The 22,198-nt window shown below is 39.1% G+C and overlaps 1 protein-coding gene across 1 annotated transcript in view; it reads right to left on the minus strand.

Moving 5' to 3' along the window:
• The window catches only part of LOC306880643 (DNA polymerase zeta catalytic subunit-like), a 94,074-nt gene that overhangs the window by 38,586 nt on the left and 33,290 nt on the right, over window positions 1-22,198 (minus strand). Inside the window, exons 2-4 of the mRNA XM_079434292.1 lie at window positions 14,134-14,323; window positions 5,215-5,289; window positions 1,916-2,076 (exon numbers count right to left, since the gene is read on the minus strand). Coding sequence (XP_079290418.1) covers window positions 1,916-2,076; window positions 5,215-5,289; window positions 14,134-14,323 — 426 coding nt within the window. The remainder of the gene's footprint in view (window positions 1-1,915; window positions 2,077-5,214; window positions 5,290-14,133; window positions 14,324-22,198) is intronic.

Below are 22,198 nucleotides of genomic sequence, written 5' to 3' on the forward strand. Positions count from 1 at the left end.
AAGCCTAACAATTGTCTGTTTCACCTGCATGGAGAGCTCCTTTGACCGCATGATGTGGGTTCACAACAGCTTCCAAATGCAAATGTCACACTTAGAATTAACTCCAGACCTTTTTTTACCTACTTAATTGATGTAGAAATGACGAAGGAATAGCACACATCTGTCCATAAAACAGCTTTTGAGTCAATTATCCAATTACTTATGGCCCCTTGAAAAAGAGGGGATGTACATATTAAAGAGCTGTAATTCCTTAACTTTTCCTCCAATTGTGATGAGAATATCCTCTTAAATTAAAGCTCAGAGTGTGCACTTTAAGCCCATATTCATTATATAACTGTGAAGGAGTGGATCGCAGATCTACAATGGCCTTCATAATAATATTAATTATAATATTTCTTGAATAATTACCAAAGTTACATTTATGCATGTTAGAAAATAAGTTGAATATGGCTTTAGTCTGCCTTTTTACTCTCTAAGAAGCTGCTCTCATTGTGTGTGTGACCATGCCCGATAAGGTTTAGGGCTGAGGCAAACTTGAATTAAGATAAGTGTTTCTCTGCGTATGTGTTAGTATCTGTCTGTACAGGGAGACGCACAGGACAAACGTTCAGCTGCCAATGTCCAGCTTATCAGATATACGTCTTTATGGAGAGACGTATTGCCTCTGACCTCTGATCACTTGTCACTTAAATAGTCGTCAGAGGATACGCTTCAAGCTTGCGTCCAAATGTGGAAATTGTCTAAGTTTATCTTGGTTTTAGAACCAATCAGAATTTTGATGACTTATGCATTGACGGAATTAGCAACCTCTGTCAGGGTATAATTGTTGAGGATATTGAATTGTAAGCAGAGCGGCCTACTAACTCCATCGTGAGTGTTGAAGTGGTCTTCTGCGAATGAAACTGCAAACTATTTTCTTCAGTAAATTTTTCTTTAATTAATCGCATCTGACTCCTGGTTTTTGTTCATCATACCTGTTCCTTGGGTTTTAACTGTAATTCCCCAACAACTGTAACTTGTATGCGTTTTAGTCAACAGCTAAAATAATAAAAATTGTGCCTGTGTCCAAATATATATGGACCTAACTGTATAATTATGAGTAGTATACAATGAGTGACAACTTAGTGAGGAAGTGAGTTTGATTCAGTCTGACTTGTGAAATCCAAATAAATCATTTGGCACCCCTTTTCAGTTCTGCGCTTGTTGTCTTCTGTCTTCCAGTTTGTATTTCCATAGCATGAAGGCAAGGTAGTACGAATTTAAAAATGAACCGCTCATTTTTTAATTTTCCTCATCTACTGATATTTGATATGCATTCAAACATTAAAAAGCACATATCTTCCATTAACGATAAAATAAGTAAATCCACTTCACCAGCTAATTATTCTTCAACAGTGTTGATACTGCAAAAACGGAAGTTCGAAACCAGAATTCTAAAGAGGTGCACTTGTTGCTCTGGGGCATAAGGTCTATATACTGTTATATGACATAACAGGGCCTGAACAGGATGTGAGATTGTCTTGCACACAATTTTAAACATTTACAAAAGTTCTGCCATCACAATGGAGTAATTGAGTGTAGAGTTATGGGTTTTGACGTGGTGTGCCAAATTTTGTGGTATTACTAGAGATTTAAAGGTATGGTGGCTAGGTGATTTTGGTTTGGAAAAAAAAATTAACAAAATTGCTGACTCAATTTCAAAGTGTATCTCAGTAATTTTTTGTCCCAATCCAATAAATCATACATCGTTTCGAAGGTTTTAACATAACTCATTTATGAAAATTTGCTCATTGTGACTAATTTTGCCAGCACGGGTCGTTATTATGAAAAATTACATGTATTGTGATTTTGGTTTTAGCGACCACCCCTTTTTAAGGCGGCTACATGTGTGTATGTGTGTGCCTGTGTGCGTTACCTGTTGCATGGTTTTTTCGAAACTTAACAGCAGCAAGACTGATCATGTTCATGCCGTAGAGGTTGTAATCGATAAAGAGCTGCAGCAGGAAGGGAATGTGAGCTTCATGGGGCTGAAAACTCTTATTCATTACAGCTCCACCCTGCAGGAGTTCACTCACCCTACAAAAAGAAAACACACACATACAATCAGCAACACCTATCACACCCTGATGTACCACTCCTCCACTCACCACACACAGAACAATTAGCACCAAATCACCAAGGCTAATTTGGCTCCAATTTATTAGTAGTCGATACCAATACAAGTGAAATATGCAATACTTATTTTAGTACAGCACAAGAAGACTTCTGATATTTAAAATGTGAAATAACAGTGCCATGTAACTAAACTTTTCTCAATTAAGTGCACTGTGCTCTGTCACTAATGCAACAGCAAATGCTGATTGCTACTAATTCTACACCATTAAAAAAAAAAAAAAAAATGATTTTTCTTGATGTTGCAACAATGTGCTGTACTTAATGGTCTCTGCATGATGCAAAATTAATCTAAACAGTTATATACACAGAGGGGATCAAGCATCTGATGTTAAAACAGAGCTGTGAAGTGTGAATGCAGTCTCTTGTACATATCGCTGTCTATAATGTCAATAATAACAATAATCTATACCACTTTAATAACACTACTTTTTAAAGTTATATTTATGACATTTTTAATGCCTTTAATGTGATAGGACAGTAAAGAGGTGACAGGAAAGCATTGGGCGGAGAGAGGGGCAAAGGATCACAAGATGGGAATTGAACTCTGTTCGCCGCAAGCGTAGTTGTCAGCGTACTAACCATAAGACTACTGGCACTGACACTTATTTACTTTTAATAATTAAAGCACTTAGATAGTGAAGGCAGGTTTACTACTTGTAATGCTTATTGTATGTGAATCTATATTTAGTTAGTTGAAATTACTTTTTCATTATTAATATGCAATTTTAAAAAAAAAAGAAAAAGAAAAAATTTCCCCCGGTTTCACAGACAAGGCTTAAGCCTAGTCCTACACTAAAATGTAGGGCTGCCACTAACGACTATTTTAATCTATCGACTAATTGATCGATTAATCCAAACAATTAATTTCCCACAAAAAAAAAAAAAATCAACAATTTTACTTAAGAATATTTTATTAAACCAAATGAAATCCAAATTTCTATGAAATCCTTTTTTAAAGCAACAGTAAAGTGCAACATAGAGTGCAAGCAGCAAGTGTCCATCTCATAGTCCAAATCATTGAAATCAAAGTTCAGTATTATAGTGTAAGAAAGACAACATATCCACGTGTTCTAGTCTAATAATATAATTATAAATAAAAAAACACTTTTTAAAGGAGCATTTACCAGAAATATTATTTACCAGAATTTATTTAGGTGAAAAATGTAAATGTGCAGTATTTATGAAAAAAAGAAAAAAAAAAAACTTTAAAATATAAAGTCAATTAATTGGAGATGCTTTTGATTATTAAAATTTAAAATGGAAACATTAAAATGTAATCCAGAAAATATTGGAAAACCGAATTTGCTACAGATAAAAAATCAATTAGACAGGCTTTTTGATTAATAAAATTTAACCATTAAAACGGAGTATAGAAAAATGAAAATGGAAAAAAACGAATTTGGAAATAAAACGAATTTCATAGGGCCTTATAATTATATATTTGTTTTTGTGGTAATAAAAATAGATGTAAGTGAACAATAGCTTTTAAAATGACTTAAAATACATATATAATAGCAGTGATGCAATAATAATTAGTTCAAATAAAGTATCAGAAGCAAGAAATCATATGGTTTTATTTTACTGTTAAAATACATAATATATTATTAACAATAGAGCGAATGTAGATTACGCATAACAACAAAGGCCTGCAGGGGGCGCCGACGGCCTGATGATTATTTTTACACATTACTGTGTAATATTGACCAAGCACCATTTAATTCAAATGTCCGCTTAATCTTTAATATTTGGCCATTTCTTTATGACAGAAATGCTATAGCCACTGTAATTAAATGAATCTGTGGACATCAAACCGTGTAAACTCAGAGTGAGGGTTTGAGCTTTTATTTTGAAACCACGATGTATTCTCCTGTGTTTGCATAGGTTTCTAAATGATTTACCTTACAAATCTGATGAAATGGCGCACGTTGCGTTCCCAGATGAACGTTATAATAAACCAAACTCACAACAACATGCAGAGATGAGTTTGAGTCGCTCCACATGTAAATGATAACAGTTTCTGTGGAGCTACTGTGAAGGGAGCCGCTGTGAGATGCACGTACTTAACCTACAAGCATGGAAATAATTAAAGAGCATATACTGTTAGAACATCGCATATACTTATTTAATTAAATCATAGCCTTTGTGAATTCACAATTATGCTTGATTATGGTTTTTTTTTTAATTGGTTTAATATCATGCAGCTTTGGAATATAGTCTAATAATGTGTTTTATGGATTCTTGTCTGTGAAATGCGCCACTTCCGGTATTTTGCGATTAGTCGACGCGATTTTTACAAATCGACTAGTCAACTAAAATCAACTAATAGAGACAGCCCTACTAAAATGTAAGTCTTAGCTGATGCAGTCTCAAGATGCACACCAGTAATGTTTTTTCTAAGCATGTTTATAAAAATTACTTAAATGTCCTAATTGAACTATGGCCTAATCCTGGCTTAGTCTAAACCCTGTCTGTGAATCCGGGCCTTTATGATTCATTTTATAATAATTGCATTTCTCTTGTATTGAAATACAATTTAAAATGAATTGTTGGCAGTGACGACTCCAGAGGGTATTTTTAAAAAAATGGATGGACAAGACAAACTGATGCACTGAAATTAGTTTTTTGTAACCAAATTGTTATCCTTTGAATCATAAAAAATGTAAATCGCATTGCAAGATGTAGACCTTTACAAGTCATCGCATCAACTTTAGCCAGAAGTACCAGTACTTTTTTTTTTTTTTTAAGATTTTTTGGGGGGTTTTTATGCCTTTATTTTGGATAGAATAGTAAGTTGACAGGAAGTGAAGTGAGTGAGAGAAGGGGGAAGGGATCAGGAAAGGTCTGCGAGCTGTAACTTGAACTCGGGACATCCGGAGCGCAACGGCGCTACATGTCGTCGCACTGCCCACGAGGCTATCAGCGCCAACAGAAGTACCAGTACTTTTTGACATCCCTTGACACACCCACACAGTATGTACAGCTACACACACACACACATTCATAAAAAGAAACAACAACTACCAGACTGGTAGGACTCACCTTTTGACCATCTGAGGGTTGTACAGGTAAATCTTCATAAAGGTTTTTTCCTTCATATGGTATCCATAGAAAGGCCTAAGGAGAGATAAGATGGTCAGATCTATGTCCAAATGTTTTAACAGAAGAGAGAGATAAAATTTGTCTTTGCACTAGGAGTAGCACAGACGAGCTGATTAATTCTGCCACCAAACAACATTGTTTAACTAGCTGTGGATAGCGTAATTTCATGTGCACTTGTTTTATACTACTATGTGCTATAGTGGCTGAAGAACAACAACAACAACATGTGTGTTAGACCCCATTCCATCTAAACTATTAAAAGAGCTGCTTCCAGAAGTCATAGATCCTCTTTTGGCTATTATTAATTCATCACTGTCATTAGGCTATGTCCCCAAAACCTTCAAATTGGCTGTTATTAAGCCTCTCATTAAAAAAACACAACTTGACCCCAAAGATTTAGTTAATTACAGACTGATCTCAAATCTCCCTTTTCTGTCAAAGATACTAGAAAAGGTAGTATCCTCGCAATTATATTCCTTCTTAGAGAAAAATTGTATTTGTGAGGAATTCCAGTCAGGATTTAGACCGTATCATAGTACTGAGACTGCTCTCATTAGAGTTACAAATGGCCTGCTTCTATCATCTGATCGTGGTTGTATCTCTTTATTAGATCTTAGCGCTGCGTTCGACACTATCGACCACAACATTCTTTTAAATAGATTAGAACACTTTGTTGGCATTAGTGGAAATGTATTAGCATGGTTCAAATCGTACTTATCTGAATGCCATCAGTTCGTAGCAGTGAATGAAGAGGTATTATATCGATCGCAGTGCAGTATGGAGTACCTCAAGGCTCAGTACTAGGGCCGTTACTTTTCACGCTTTACATGTTACCCTTGGGAGATATTATTAGGAGACATGGTGTTAGTTTTCACTGTTATGCTGATGATACTCAGCTCTATATTTCTTCGCGGCCCAGTGAAACACACCAAATTGAGAAACTAATGGAATGCATAGTCGATATAAAAAAACTGGATGACGAGTAACTTCTTCCTGCTAAATTCTGAAAAAACAGAGGTGTTAATTATCAGACCTAAAAACCCCACATGTAATATCCTAGAAAACACTTGACGGCTGCTCTGTCGATTCTTCTTCATCAGTTAGGAACCTAGGTGTGCTGTTTGATAGCAATCTTTCATTTGAAAGCCATGTTTCTAGCATCTGTAAAACTGCATTTTTCCATCTCAAAAACATATCTAAATTGAGACCTATGCATATGACCTATTCTGCAATGTCAAATGTCGAAATACTAATTCATGCGTTTATGACCTCAAGGTTAGACTATTGTAATGCTTTATTGGGTGGTTGTTCTACACGCTTGATCAACAAATTACAGTTGGTCCAAAATGCAGCAGCTAGAGTCCTTACTAGAACCAGGAAGTACAACCATATTAGCCCGGTTCTGTCAACACTGCACTGGCTCCCTATCAAACATATATATAAAGCCCTGAATGGCTTAGCTCCTCAGTACTTGAGCGAGCTCTTATCACATTATAGTCCTCCACGTCTGCTGCATTCTCAAAACTCTGGCCATTTGATAATACCTAGAATATCAAAATCAACTGCGGGCGGCAGATCCTTTTCCTATTTAGCACCCAAATTCTGGAACAATTTATTTAGCACCCAAACTCTGGAACTCTGGCCCCCACCACTTAGACAGCCATCGGGAAAGACCACTGGAACCAGTTGAGCCCTTACAATCTGACTTTGCTGCAGTTTGTAATTGAACTGCTGGTTTATTTGGCTAGAGGAGAACTGGCCCCCCCGACTGAGCCTGGTTTCTCCCAAGGTTTTTTTCTCCATTCGGTCACCGATGGAGTTTTGGTTCCTTGCTGCTGTCGCCTCTGGCTTGCTTAGTTGGGGACACTTCATTTCCAGCGATATCGTCGACCTGATTGCAAAGACACTATTTAAACTGATCTGAGCTGGATGATGACATCACTGAATTCAATAATGAAATGCCTTTAACGGAAAATCTTTTTTTTTTAGCTTTTCATTTTACATTGACACACTAATTTCCTTTTTTGATATTGTGCAGTTGCTTTGACACAATTTACATTGTAAAAAGCGCTATATAAATAAAGGTGACTTGACTTGAAGGAGAAAAATTCGTCCACAATCTGTGCCCCAGTATTGTTGCATAAGATTAATTTTGTATAGCATTATTTGTATAATAGCCAAATAGTTGGAATAAGTGAAAAAGAAAACTAATCAAACTGACAAAATCACATTAAAGTCAGCATGAAATGGAAGTTGAAATGGTCTTCTTCCCTATTGTGATATATCCAAATGGGATATGATTATATATGTTCATCAGGAACTGAGTGGATTGTTGTCATTTGCTATTGCTGCGATGAGGAACACTACTGGAAGTCACATACACGTCATTGTAGCAGGGAAAATTACATAGTATGAATGCATGTCCAGAGCTCTGTATTTGGAATTCTTATTAGTACAAACAATCATAAAGCAAATAAATAAATTACTAAATGAATATGGGAACACTTAAAATCACAGTATAACACCAAGTCAATTAAACAATCAAGGATATCATTATGTCCGGTTACAAAGCATTAGTGTTTGTGAATCCGTTTCACCTGCAACAGCAAGAGAACCCCTAAAAAAGCGAATGGGAATTTCACAGATGGTGGCCATATACGATTGCTCTCCCCTTTTCATTCCTGACTGATTTGTCTCAAGTTTGTTTTGTTAGGGTCCTTCTCACTGCTTGTAGCATGGGGCAGTAGCTTAAACCCAATCAGGTTGTACAGGTAGTCCAGCTCCTCCAGGATGACGAGTTAAAAATGCACAGATCAGCTCTCAGCTCAATATGAAATGCCTATAGAGAACTGAGATAAGTGGTGTGATAAGAACCTTAAATTGCCTTTGTCAAATGTGTTTGTTTGTTTGCTTGCTATGAGCTTTGACCAAAACAAAACAAACAAAAAACATCTTTGAATTCAAAGTTCAAAGGTATAAATTGAGAAGTGAGAAGGAGAATTGGAGTTTGAAATGAGAGAGAATGATGTTATACTATATGAATGCAGGGGTCAAAGCTCAGCATTACCCTTTGGTGTTTGGTCTTCATATTTTCAGCACAATGTGTAGGTTAATCTGGAATTGGTTTGGAAAGTGAATTATGCATAGGAAAAACTTTAAATGCATTGTTACAAATGCAGACTTTAAGCTATGCAAATAGACCTCATGCCAGAGGCTGGCCTCTGACAGCATCAGCCAATCAGAATGCTGGATCTGAAAAGTGCCAACTTGCAAACCCCGCCTTCTCAGGGAAGGAATAAAAGGTTATCTTCAAGACAGAGTGTGCTAAGTGGTGTGGTCAACCTTGTGCTAAGATGTTGTTGCAAAATTAGGTTCTAAGCAGAAACTAAGAAGTTCTGCAAGAAGCGAGTTGGAGGAGTTTGGAAACTGCCACAGCAACAACGACGACAAGCTTAGTGCCCCCCTATCTTCTGCAACGACTTAAGAATCTTCTTTTCAGCGATCCTCCGTTTGCGAGTTCCAAACTGCCAGGATCTTCTGCAACGACTTTCCGAAAGTCAACGTCAATGATCCTCCCTCCTGCGCGTTCATGGTAGTCCGGATCTTCTGTACAGACTTCAGAACCTTCACCTTCAAGGCTCCGGTTTGCGTGTTTCAGACCAAAGGACCGCCTCGGTGCTCAGGAGTTCATTGTTCACCAATGCTTCGTGTTCAAGACTATGAAACAGATCCTACTCCTTTCCTCTCACTTCAACGACAAGTGGAAGACGTCGCCGCTCGACTCCGCACATGACTAGGCGGAACGTAAATATATAATTCTTCCCAATCTCTTTCCAGAGACCGCTGGCATTAGTGTATTGTCAGTGTATGATTATCTACTTTGCATTAGATTCTATAAAACTGATGTCAGTTAATAACAAATAATCTTTCGATTTATTTGATGAAACTAGAATAAGGTTTACCTTATTACTTCTAGGAAACTTCAGTTTATCTTTCCACAAGATAATGTCCATAGTAACATCCAACTCAGTCACTTGCATTTTTCAATCTTTTGCACTTTATCCATTCATTGTATCCATTTAGTAGCTGTTAGTTACTCTAAAATATGGAGACAGCTTATAACTGGCCATTTTAAAATAAAAAGATATTTTCTACATTGATTTTAGAACAGTTTAAATGGCCAGGAGCTCACTTTTATAATTGGCAATAGTTGCATATGCTCTCAGGACAACAAACCCAAACTTAAGTGCGAATGGGGAAAAAATGATTTTTTCTTTTATTACTTGAAATGACAATCAGTCTAGATACAGACAGGGCTCTACGCACCTGGCAAGGCTGAGCACCTCTGATAATTATATAGTTATCAAAACAATCAGATTATTCTTCAGTACAGTGGGAAAATTAACAATCAGACGTTGTACAATAAAAAGCAGCGTTTCAGTTTTTAGCATCCAATGTCATCCCCCAAGAAAAATTGTAGTGGTTTACTCCCATAGGACAGGAAGAAAACTTACACTACATCAAAACTAACGACATGTACACTAGATCCCTACCACTACACTACTGAAAGAATTGGGCCCCTCTCATCATTTTAAACACCACCTTATCTCTAGGTCTTGTTCTGATAACCTTCAAGCTGACGGTTAAGCTTCTAAATCAGGGGTTCTCAACTCTGGCCCGTGAGATCCATTTTCCTAGAGTTCAGCTCCAACCTCGATCAAACTCACCTGCCTGTAACTTTATAGGCTGCGTTCCACTCCACTTTTAGACACACACTTGTGAACTTCCCTAAGCACTTCCCCTTGGGGGAATCCCTGCTGCCATTTTGAAGTGCGTTCCACTTTATGAAGTAGACAAGGTAAGTTTATATGTACAGACCCTTGATCCCTCGATTTTGACAGAGGGAGCGAGTCTTCATAGGCACACTTCAGGACATTCCACAGACCACAATGCAACACGATTGTGACAACATCGCAGACTGCATTTGATTTATCCCCACCCCAAACAACTCTATAATATATAAATTATTTTTTTTAAACCTTTATAACAGCCCAAGCATACCTATATACATATAGAATGCTGCACCAAACAAATTCGTAAGGGAAAAAATGCAAACAATAAACCAACGTTCCAGTTCAGCCCATTGCAAGGATTCCACCAAAAGTGGACACTCGTACAATGTAAACAATGACATAAATCGGCCTCACAATCGTGTAGTGTGTTCTCGGCTTTAACACAACTGATTCAGGTAACCAGCTCATTAGAAGAGAGCTCATGCATGAACTGTTTTCCTATTGACATGATCCCTACACAATGCTCTTTACTCTCTACTCCCTGGGCAAATATGGGTAAAAATTATTTTTCTTATGCCAAAAATCATTAGGACATTAAGTAAAGATCATGTTCCATGAAGATGTTTTGTATATTTCCTACTGTAAATATATCAACACAATTTTTGATTAGTAATATGCATTGCTAAGAACTAAATTTGGACAATTTTAAAAGCGATTTTCTCAATATTTTGAATTTTTGGCACCCTCAGATTCCAGATTTTTAAAAAGTTGCATCTCGGCAAAATATTGTCCTATCCTAAGAAACCATACATCAATGGAAAGCTTATTTATTCAGCTTTCAGGTGATGTACACATCTCAATTTTGAAAAATTTACACTTATGACTGGTTTTGTGGTCCAGGGTCACATATGTTCATGGTGGAATATCCGGTGATGTCCACTTAGTGAATTGGCAAATTACAGACCCATCTCAAACCCTACTTATGTCTATATTATTACAAAAAATTGTATCTGCTTAATTATGCTCCTTTGTGCAGGAAAGCCCTAAACGGTCTAGTTTCTTCATATGTAACTGATCCTCTATCATGCTACAAGCCATCATGTTCTTTAAGGTCACAAAACTCTGGACTTTTTATAGTACTAAAAACAAAGTTTACTAATGGAGGTAGAACATTTTGCATTTGGCTCTTAAACACTGGCCTAGCCTTCCTAAAAATATATGGGGGTCAGACATACTCTCTAAATCTAAGTTAAAGAGCCATCTCTTCCAGCCAAGCATTCACATAATGCAGTCAAATACTATCTTTATATTGTCTTTATGATCACAAGATGTAATCATTGTCTAACATATTCATTATGTCTACTTAACTGAAATTACGATGAGCCACATGCATAATCTGTCTCATAGCAGTATACTATACTGCCACATGGATAATACTTTGACACACTCATCTCTGACGAATTAACAGACTACTTCCTGATTGTACCATTAAACACACTTGTGAAAAACGTTACACTACATTAGGGGTGACTCTGAATAGTCGATGCGATGCTTCGATAGGAGGAACCTAATTCGACTCCCAATCTCGCAGTCGAATATTCGCGGGGTGTTATGATCATGCCATTTTGGCTAGAGGGGGTGCTCAATGTCTGATTTCACACACAACTGCTGGTTTTCCTCCAAATAAGCTAATATACAGCCTATTATGATAATGTTGTAAATAGGAATCTGAATAGAAGCTTCAAATAAATATTTTAAAGTGCGTGAATAAATCCAACCACCCCTATAGATTTAAGTTTCACTTTCCATAATCTGTGACCGACAGAAGCATCTTGGCGGCATGGATTAAAAAAATTTGCAAGATTCAAACTGACACAGGCAGAGTGAAAGACTGGATTTTTTTTTATCAGGTAGGGTACAGTGATTTCAAAACATTTCAGCTGGTTTATATATTGTGTATATATTTATCTCGTATTAGTTGCATTTGGTTGAGTTACGTTGCAGTAAAGCGATTCATTGTAGTACTACTGTGATTAACGTTATGTCTTTTAATCAAAACATAAAACTATATTTATTTACCCCGTTTTTATCTGCGAGGCGTCGGTTAGGCTATTTTCCATGTGTGTTAACATCAGTATTCATGACTGTCTGACTTGACTCTTGGTATTTTGTATTTTTCCCCGCCCCCAAACATATGATTCGACTTTCAGCAAGATTCGAAAATCCCGATTCGACTATTAAAATCCTTAGTCGGGAACACCCCTACACTACATACTGAATACTGTTTTGAAAACTTTTGCTATGATCTTAACACTACAGTTGCCAAGATTAACTACTTATGAAGTGTTATAGCATTCTATTTAGATACAAGCTTTTTATTAATATTATTTAATATTATCAAGTTTCACTAAGCAGTGTAGACAGCATCAATTAAAGAGGAAGTTTTGGTGAAACTCGAAGCTCGCACTTTTTGATTGACAGATCTGATTTAAAAAAGGGAGCACTCTTTGCTCGCTTTCTGTATAGTATTTAATCAATTTATATATAAATATATAATTATATATATATATATATATATAATAATTTATATTTATATATATTTTATAAATGTATATATATAAATTATTTATAAATATATATAAATTTATAAATTTAATCAATTTATATATGAGGGGTGGTGATGGCGCAGTGGATAAGACACATGCCTTTGGTGTGAGAGACCCGGGTTCGAATGTGAGACCCGGGTGTGAGACACCAATGTGTCCCTGAGCAAGACACTTAACCCCTAGTTGCTCCAGAGGCGTGCGACCTCTGTCATATATAGCAATTGTAAGTCGCTTTGGATAAAAGCGTCAGCTAAATGAATAAATGTAAATGTATATAAAATATACTAAGTGGAACAGTGGCTACGTTTACACGCACAATTTGTGGTCCAATCGGACTGAATTCATTCCCATTGATGAATCTGAATGTAGTGTTCACATGAATGCTAAATAAAAAGTGATCGGGTTGATGTGTGCGTTTATGTCACAGGCTTCAAATCGGAATTTATTTATTTTTTTTGACATGCGCACACTGCACAAATATAGTTTCTTTGTTTTTAAAAGCAGAATCAATGTTTTTCAGTTTCTGGATAAATATACATATAAACCACAGTGCAGTGCTGTTCATATTTATCACGCAGTAAAAATGCCCCTCCCCGCGCACAAAACAGTTGCCTGTGTGAAGTGGAGCAGGACAACCTTCCACCAGTCCTTGTTTTGGACTCTCATCCAGTTGCTGAGTGAAAGGAGTGTTTTATAATGAAAGGACACGCATTTATACAACACTTTATTCAAAAGGATGAACCGCTCGTTCCGCGGGTCATGTGTCATTACGCTATTTCTGCCTCATTGCACATGCGCAGTCCTTTCAGTTTCGTTTTTCAATACAATTGAGTGTTTACATGCACGCTCAATCGGATTAGAAAAGGAATAAACCACCCCCCTTCAATCCGATTGAAATTTCATTCCGATCGAGCTCAATCGGATCGATTAAGATGTTTACATGAAGCCTTTTCAGTCCAATTGAGCCGTCAATCCGATTATTTGGTTGCATGTAAACGTAGCCAATGTGAAGCTGATAATTTAGTCACTGCTCCTTACATGCTGCAACATTACTGTTGGGTCCATATCGGTCCATAAATTTTTTGCAAAGCCTGCAAACCAAACCAAATTTCAACTGGAGAATCCATGGTCAAATAAACCAAACAAACAAACAATGCTCTGAAACATTCATATGGCAGAAAATAAACAGCCACTTTTGTAACATAAGATTTAAAAGGTAATGTTTTTAGTGCAGTGATCCTGTCCAGTATTTCTTCTGCCAGAACACATTAATGCACCAGTGGGCGGGTCTAAGAGGCAATGATGAAGTAGGTGTTGATCTGTGTTTGTGCAGGCAGGCATGTGCAGATATATGAATCTCTATTATATATATATAAAAAAAAAAAAAAAAAAAAAAAAAAATCAAATTAGATAAAATTAGTAGTGGTTCAAGAAAACACTAGTGTGCGTTTTACACATACATGCCAGACACCAGAACCACTTTAAAGATGTGCTGCACATTAGACGAGGGGTTTCCCATGCTGACATTCAGGGCTCTGTCGATACTGTAGGCCACCTGCCGAATGTAACGATCTGCATCCTGTCCAAACCCATCATACGGCACATAGATGTATGGGAACACACCATGCAGATGAAGACATGTCTTCTGGCCTAGAAACAAAAGAGAAAGAGAATCAGCATAATCTTAAACAAGTGACAAACATTTTTTGAATAAAAAGGTGCTTGGGAGATTTTGTGCACTTTTCTCAGATAAGGAGCTGTACTTATGCAGTTTGGTTTGACAGCACAACACTCTCCGCTACTACAGATTTGTGCTAATGTCATCATTGCTTGATAAATATCCTGCACATCACAATGTTTTAAATTTGTCCTTTTTGCTTTTAAATTAAAATCTGTTCTATATGAAAAAATAGAGAAAATAATGCAGTTTTAATTTTGGCAAAATGCAAAAGCTCAGTTTGTACATTTAACAAAACCTCTGGAACTTGACTTGTTTTGTGGACAAATAAACTAGGGGTGTGCACGAATAGTCGATTATTGCGATACTCCATCACGGAAGATTTTGAAATTCCCAAAACCAAAGCTTCAACTTGAACGCATAGTTTCCAAACTACTTTAAAGACAGTAAATGTTGTGTCCATTAGGTCTGCATCAAACATTTATTTTGATAATGGATGATTAGTTTAGATTATTTCACAGAATAAGGAGTAAGCTTTGATCAATTATTCAGCTTTTACAATTAGTTAAAATATTGTGTGTGAATCAGCTTTGCTTGATAGTATTCTCAAGCTTGCGGTCATCCCTGTTGCTTGTGCACATTTTCCTACCCAATTTCTTCCTTCCAGTCAACTTTGCATTTAATATGCTTTGACACAGCACTCCTTGAACAGCCACGCCTTTCAGTAATCAGAATCTATGGAGAATACTAAACTTCAGCCGCAAAACTGGCTTACTAGCACATTATTAGGAAAGGCGATTTGCAAAGATTCATAAAAAAACCCTTATACTCACTTCTTCTGTAGATAAACCTGGATCACGAATGATTCGGGCGAACATAGACGCATTTATGTAGATCGAGGATCGGCGCATTCACTTCAAAGCGAAAGTAACGCTAATCCTCTGCCTTCAGCGGCTCAGATGTCGGGAGTAAATGATGACTGCTATATTCATCATTACATCCAACAACTAAACACTTCAATCGCTTAATCTGAGACATATTGTCTTCCTCTGCACCAGAGCGGACACAATGGCAGACAGCTCTCAGCTCACTCAGGGCGGGTCTAAGGTAAGACGACTTGTCAATCAACTATCATGGGAGGGGTCAGTTCAGAACTACGTCATTCTGACAGGAACCTCAGAACAATCTGATTTGAGAAAGGGGATTTTAAAATAGGGATTTCAAAAAAAAAAAAAAAAAAAACACTGGGTGGATTTTTATCATTATAGGATGATGTGTACACACACTTCCATATTTATGTTCAAACAACTTGAAAAGTGAATTTTGCATCCGATGACCCCTTTAAAGATGCAAGCATAAATGGGCTCATTGGTGCATGTAGTAAACTTGTATGACATATCCATCATAGCATGATTGCAACCCTTGCATAACGCGTTGCATTACCACCAACGCGTGCACTCCCATTTAGGGGCAGTCGAGGCCTAATGGATAGAGACTTGGACTTGTAACCTGAAGGTCGTAGGTTCGAGTCTCAGGTCCGGCAGGGATTGTAGGTGGGGGAGTGAATAACCAACACTCTCTCCACCCTCAATACCACGACTGAGGTGAGACCCTTGAGCAAGGCACCAAACCCCCAACTGCTCCCCGGGCGCCGCAGCACTGGCTGCCCACTGCTCCGGGCGCATGTTCACTACTGTACTGTACACTTGGATGGGTTAAATGCAGAGCACAAATTCCGAGTATGGGTCACCATACTTGGCCACACACCACTTCCCTTTCCCCCTTAAACTCACCTGTTAAGGCTCAATAATAAGGACTGAACGAAGGCCCAGTGCGAGTGTAAAAGATGACCGAGTCAGCTGACTGAACTGTTGAGATGTGTGATTGTGCTAAGTGTTAATTTCGTCTTGAGCTATTAGCAGTCCTTTAACCTTATTGGCTGGGCTGATCAGAAGCCAGCCACAGCGACTGTTAAAGGTGCCATAGAATGCATTGATACAGTATTTTAAATTGTTCTCTGATATCTACACAGAAGGTATGTGGCTTAGGTAAGGGCAAAATATCTCCAGAAACGATTTTACATGTCCATTTACAACCCTAGGATTTCTCCCTAGAATGAAACGGTCTGTTATTGGCTTATTTGGCAGGATCATGAATAATAATGAGCTCTGCTCTGATTGGCTGTTTCACAGTGCTGCTCAATGTTGAGCTCTGCTCTGATTGGCTGTTTCACAGTACGGCTCATCAGCAAGAAGGAAGCACAGGGAGGAAAATATATATTTAAATACTTTCTCTCGCAGTTATATCGTCGGGTAATTATACTGTATATAAAACGCGGGCATCAGGGAGCCGTTATTAATATGCGAGGCATTGAAACTGCTTTTGAACGATCCATCGATCGTGTTATAGTTTCACTTTCAAGAGACGCGATCACACAAACTATGTTTACATTATGGAGCAACAGTACTTACCACACATTTCACAAGATCAGATGCTTGTCAGTGGTGCTCAGGATCTGTAAGTCATTCGCCATCATCCTCATCTCTCCTTACTGAGAGTGAAATCTTATGTACTGTAACAGGCTACCGCTAGCAAGGAGCTAACCATGTCCCTTTAGTGGCTCACGTTATTTGCTTTCTGTGCCTTTCTGAATACAGACACCAACCCATCCCTGTACTTCACACCCCCTGCACGGCCTGGAACATAAAATTTATTTTGTTATTTTCGCTGTTGTCCACGCTTGTTTATTTACAATACCTGCAGAGCTTCTGATGGTTAGGCCGGCTTAGAACAAGGGCGGGTTTATGCAAATGTTGGGGGCGTAGTGATCCCAACTGTTGCGTCACAGTCGGTGTTATGTTATGATTCGCCTGTTTTTCAGTGGTCTTTTTTAATCACGAGATTTACATATGAAGGAGGAAACTATGGTGTTTGAGGCTCACTGTATGTCATTTCCATGTAAAGAACTGTTATTATTTAAATATGCCAGGGTAAAGACAGTTTTTCATTCTATGGCACCTTTAAAGTATTTAAACTGCTCGGTCGCTTCTCTAAGGTTGGGAAAGCCAATTAGTCACCAGAAGAGACGGATGGCAGCTCGCGTAAGTGTTTTGAATACTTGGTCGCAGTTCTGTTGTTTAAATTATTTACTTGCTGCTAGGAAGGCATAGTTCGTTTCCTACCTATTTCTACTCTGCATTTTCGTTGAGGTTTTTATGTTTGATTGCACTTACTGGTAATTAGAATAATTTGCGCCTCAGCTGAGCCTGTGTGATTGTGCAGTCCTTTAACCTAATTGGCTGGGCTGATCAGAAGCCGGCCACAGCCGTTTTCACTGTAGTTTCCTAGACTGTATTTATTTGATGTCCGAGTGCTGACGCAGAAGCATTCAGCTGTCGTGCTCAGCCTCCTCGTGTGAAGACCAACGAGTGTAAAGACAGACGACTTTTTCCTGCGTGACTTTGACTGAGCAACGACACAGAGCACACACTTAAGTATCGTTTTTATCTTCCCTCACACTTTCCTATCCTCTATCCTTCCACCTCTATCATGGGTTTCCAAACCATTCCAGTTCTCTCTCAACCTCGCTCTAAAAACACACGCAGAAGACTACGTAACCCTGCTAACCTGCGCCCTCTCTCTACATCTTCCACTGCACTTCTTTCTTTCTCTGTGGGTATTTGGAATTGCCAGTCAGCTGTCAACAAAGCCGACTTCATTTCTGCCTTTTCCTTACAATCCGCACTCAGCATCCTGGGCTTGACTGAGACCTGGATTCGTCCATCTGCTCTCTCTCACAATTTCTCTTTCTCTCACACCCCTAGGCAAGTTGGCTGGGGTGGAGGCACTGGTCTGCTCATTTCAAACAATTGTAAATACTCAACCCACTCTCCCTTAGGCAATCTCAACTCATTTGAATCTCATGCCATTACGGTAACAGCTCCTATAAAACTCCGGATTGTGGTAATCTATCGTCCCCCTGGCCAAATTCTAGCAACCTTCCTAGATAAGCTGGATGGACTGCTGTCCTCTTTCATGGAGGATGGCACTCCACTCTTAGTCTTTGGCGATTTCAACATTCACCTAGACAGGCCTTATGCTACAGACCAGCCTTATGCTTCCATTCACTCCTAGCTTCATTTGATCTCAAACGCCTCACCACTACTAGCACGCACAAATCAGGCAACCAACTTGACTTAATTTACACACGCAATTGTACTACAGATAGCATTCTGGTACAACCACTACATATCTGACCATTTCTTCATATATACTTTACATTTTGCTACCCAGGTGCCACCATCTCCCTTACCGGTTACTTTCAGACGCAACCTACGCTCCCTTTCCCCCTCCCTTCTTTCCTCTGTAGTATCCTCCTCTCTTCCCTCGCCTACCCATTTCTCATCTCTGGATGTGAATGCAGCTACTGACACTTTATGCTCTACCTTAACCTCTTGTCTAGACTACATCTGTCCTCTCTCCTCCAGGCCAGCACAGGCTGCCCCTTCTAACCCCTGGTTATCCGATGTTCTTCGTGAGAATTGGACCAAACTCAGAGTGGCAGAGAGAAAATGGCGCAAATCAAACGATCCGTCGGACCGGAGTAGGTATCAGTCTTTGCTTTCGTCTTTCTCTACTGAAGTCCACACTGCCAAATCTACACATTTCCACAACAAGATCAACAGCGCTCCAGGCATGCGTAATCTCTTCAGATCATTTAATTCTCTACTCTGTCCCCCTCCTCCACTTCCCACCACTTCGATAACCGCTGACGACTTTGCCTCTTTTTTCACAGACAAATCTAGAACAATCAGTAACCAGTTCTCAACTCCACAAGACCTCCAATCAACCACATCCACTGCTCTAACTCCAATCTTCTCCATCTGTCCCCTCACCGAGGCAGAAGTATCCAAACTTCTCTCCAGCAATCCTACAACATGTCCTCTCGACCCAATCCCCTCACACATTCTCCAAACAATCTCTCCCACACTCTTACCAGCACTCGCACACATTATCAACACATCTCTCCTCACAGGCATCTTCCCCACAGCATTCAAGCAGGCTCGGGTAACGCCACTGCTCAAAAAACCTACATTAAACACTTCTCTTTTAGAAAGTTACAGACCTGTCTCTCTCCTTCCATTCGTAGGGAAAACACTCGAATGAGTGGTCTTTAACCAGCTCTCACGGTTTCTTTCACAGTACAACAAACTGGATGCTAAACAGTCAGGTTTCAGGAGTGGCCATTCAACAGAGACTGCGCTACTCTCAGTCACTGAAGCCCTGCGAATTGCAAAGGCCGATTCCAAATCATCAGTCCTCATTCTGCTGGATCTTTCTGCTGTTTTTGACACTGTCAATCATCAGATTCTCCTGTCTACCCTCTCATCACTGGGCATCACTGGGATTCCACTTCGCTGGTTTGAATCCTATCTCACCGGGAGATCTTTCAGGGTGGCCTGGGGATGGGAGTTATCCAAACCACATCAACTGGTCACTGGAGTTTCTCAGGGATCGGTTCTTGGACCCCTCCTCTTCTCCACATACACTACATCGCTGGGTCCCATCATACATGCACATGGCTTCTCCTATCACTGCTACGCCGATGACACACAGCTCTATCTCTCTTTTCAATCAGATGACCCAACGGTAGCTGCACAGATCTCAGGCTGCCTGGCGGACATCTCGACATGGATGAAAGAACATCACCTACAGCTCAAGCTGGCAAAGACGGAGCTTCTTGTCTTCCCTGCCACTCCGACTCTACAGCATGACTTCACGATTCAGTTAGGCTCAATGATTACCCCATCAACTTCGGTCAGAAATCTTGGTGTAATCTTTGATGACCAGCTGACCTTCAAAGAGCACATTGCAAAGACTGCTCGATCCTGCAGGTTTGCACTACACAATAGGGCTGGGCGATATGTTAAAAAAAATGTATCGATTATCGCCTTTAAAAATATCGTGATATTTGATAATATCGTCTGCCCCGCCCTGTTCTGCCCTGACGCGCCCGTGTTCACGTTCGCGCCTAGTTGACGTCAGATTCTTCGCTGTAAAAATGGATGAGGACGGCCTAATATCAAAGAAACAATGTTCATCCTTCATTTGGCAGTATTTTGGTTTTAAACCAGGTGCGAATGGTGAACCTGAAGATCCGACTGAGGCTATCTGCAGGATTTGCAAGAAAAAAGTAAAGGTGAAAGACGCACAGACCACTAATCTCCGCAGCCACATACAAATACATCATCCAGCAGTAGCTGCCACCTTTGAGCCCCACTCTTCAACTGCAACAAAAAGTCATGAAAAATGTAATCAAACACTGATTACTGCTGCATTCGCTGGTGCAAAGTAGTACGAAAAATCCAGCTTAAAATGGAAACAGTGCACTCTTGCCGTGACGCGGTTTTTGGTTAAAGAGATGATGCCTCTTAGTCTCGTGGACAGGGGAGAATTCCAGGCCATGTTGCACACCTTTGATCATCAATATGAAATTCCCAATCGGAAGTATTTTTGAAGAACAGCTATTCCAGAGCTGTATAATACACTGAAAACTGAGGTCATGACAAACATTAACAGCGCGGATTATGTCGCGTTTACGACAGACATGTGGTCCAGCAGCAATACGATGACACCTTACATGTCCATTACTGCTCACTACATAGATAAAGACTGGGTTCTTCAATCAAACTGCTTGGGAACCATTTACGTTCCAGAGAGTCACGCTGCAGACTATTTAGCAGAAAGTCTGTTGGAAAGCGTAAATGAATGGCGCATCGATGAAGGAAAAATTTTGTGTGTTACCACAGACAACGGCGCTAATATCGTTGCAGCCATACGGCAGTTAAATTGGCAGTGGCTTAACTGCTTTGGGCATAATTTGAATGTAGCCATTACCAATTCACTACAAAAGGAGAAGGCCAGTACAGACCGAGCGTTTGGCGTTTGCCGGGCAATTAACGGGGGCAATTAACTTAACATCCCTCATCACTCTCTCGTAACGATAAGCTATAGGCTATCCAGTTTTATATGTTTTGATATATTTTATTCCAACACCAATATCGATAAGTATTTAATAGGCCTGACATAGCCTAACATTTTTACATAACCACACTGTTAATGGATACAGTTTGACAGAATACAACATGTAAGTTAGATCTATCTTTAAAAAAAACAAAAAACAAATATAAAACACTATGTTTTATATTTATGTTAAATGACACTCATTTTTAGAAAAAAATACAGCCCGTGATTAATATTGTTTATTTATTAATTGTAGGACTGCCCCACGCGCTGGGGCTCAAAGCTAAAAATGATTGAAAGGATTCTGGAGCAGGGTGTTTGCGGATGACAAAAGCCGGCGTCCACTACCAAACTTAACCTGGCAAGATATTTCAGTGCTGGAGGCAGTAAGCAGCGGGTTAAAGCCTGTAGCAGACTTGACCGACGTTTTGTCAGGAGAGTCTTACGTTACGGTTTCGTCTGTCACCCCAGTGCTCGAGCACACACACGTCGCACTTTAGCGGAATCAGATGACGACACACAGCTAAGCAGAAAAATTAAGACGGGCATTTTGAAGGAATTAGACTCCAAATATGACAATACCGCAACCCAGAAACTTCTCCGAATCAGCGCTATGCTTGATCCCCGCTACAGAGGTGGCTTTAATTTGGACAAAATGGAGCAAACTAAGAACGAACTCCTTGATGCCATTAATGACTGCCTTCAAAACAAAAATCACGAGAATACTGAAGAAGAACAACCAAGCACGAGCTCTCAAGAAACGCCTTTGAAAGAAAAAAAGAAAAAAATCACATTGAGTGGTCTCCTTGGAAAGGCCAAAAAAC

This window comes from Barbus barbus, assembly GCF_936440315.1.
Source record: "Barbus barbus genome assembly, chromosome: 14".
NCBI classification, from domain to species: domain Eukaryota; kingdom Metazoa; phylum Chordata; class Actinopteri; order Cypriniformes; family Cyprinidae; genus Barbus; species Barbus barbus.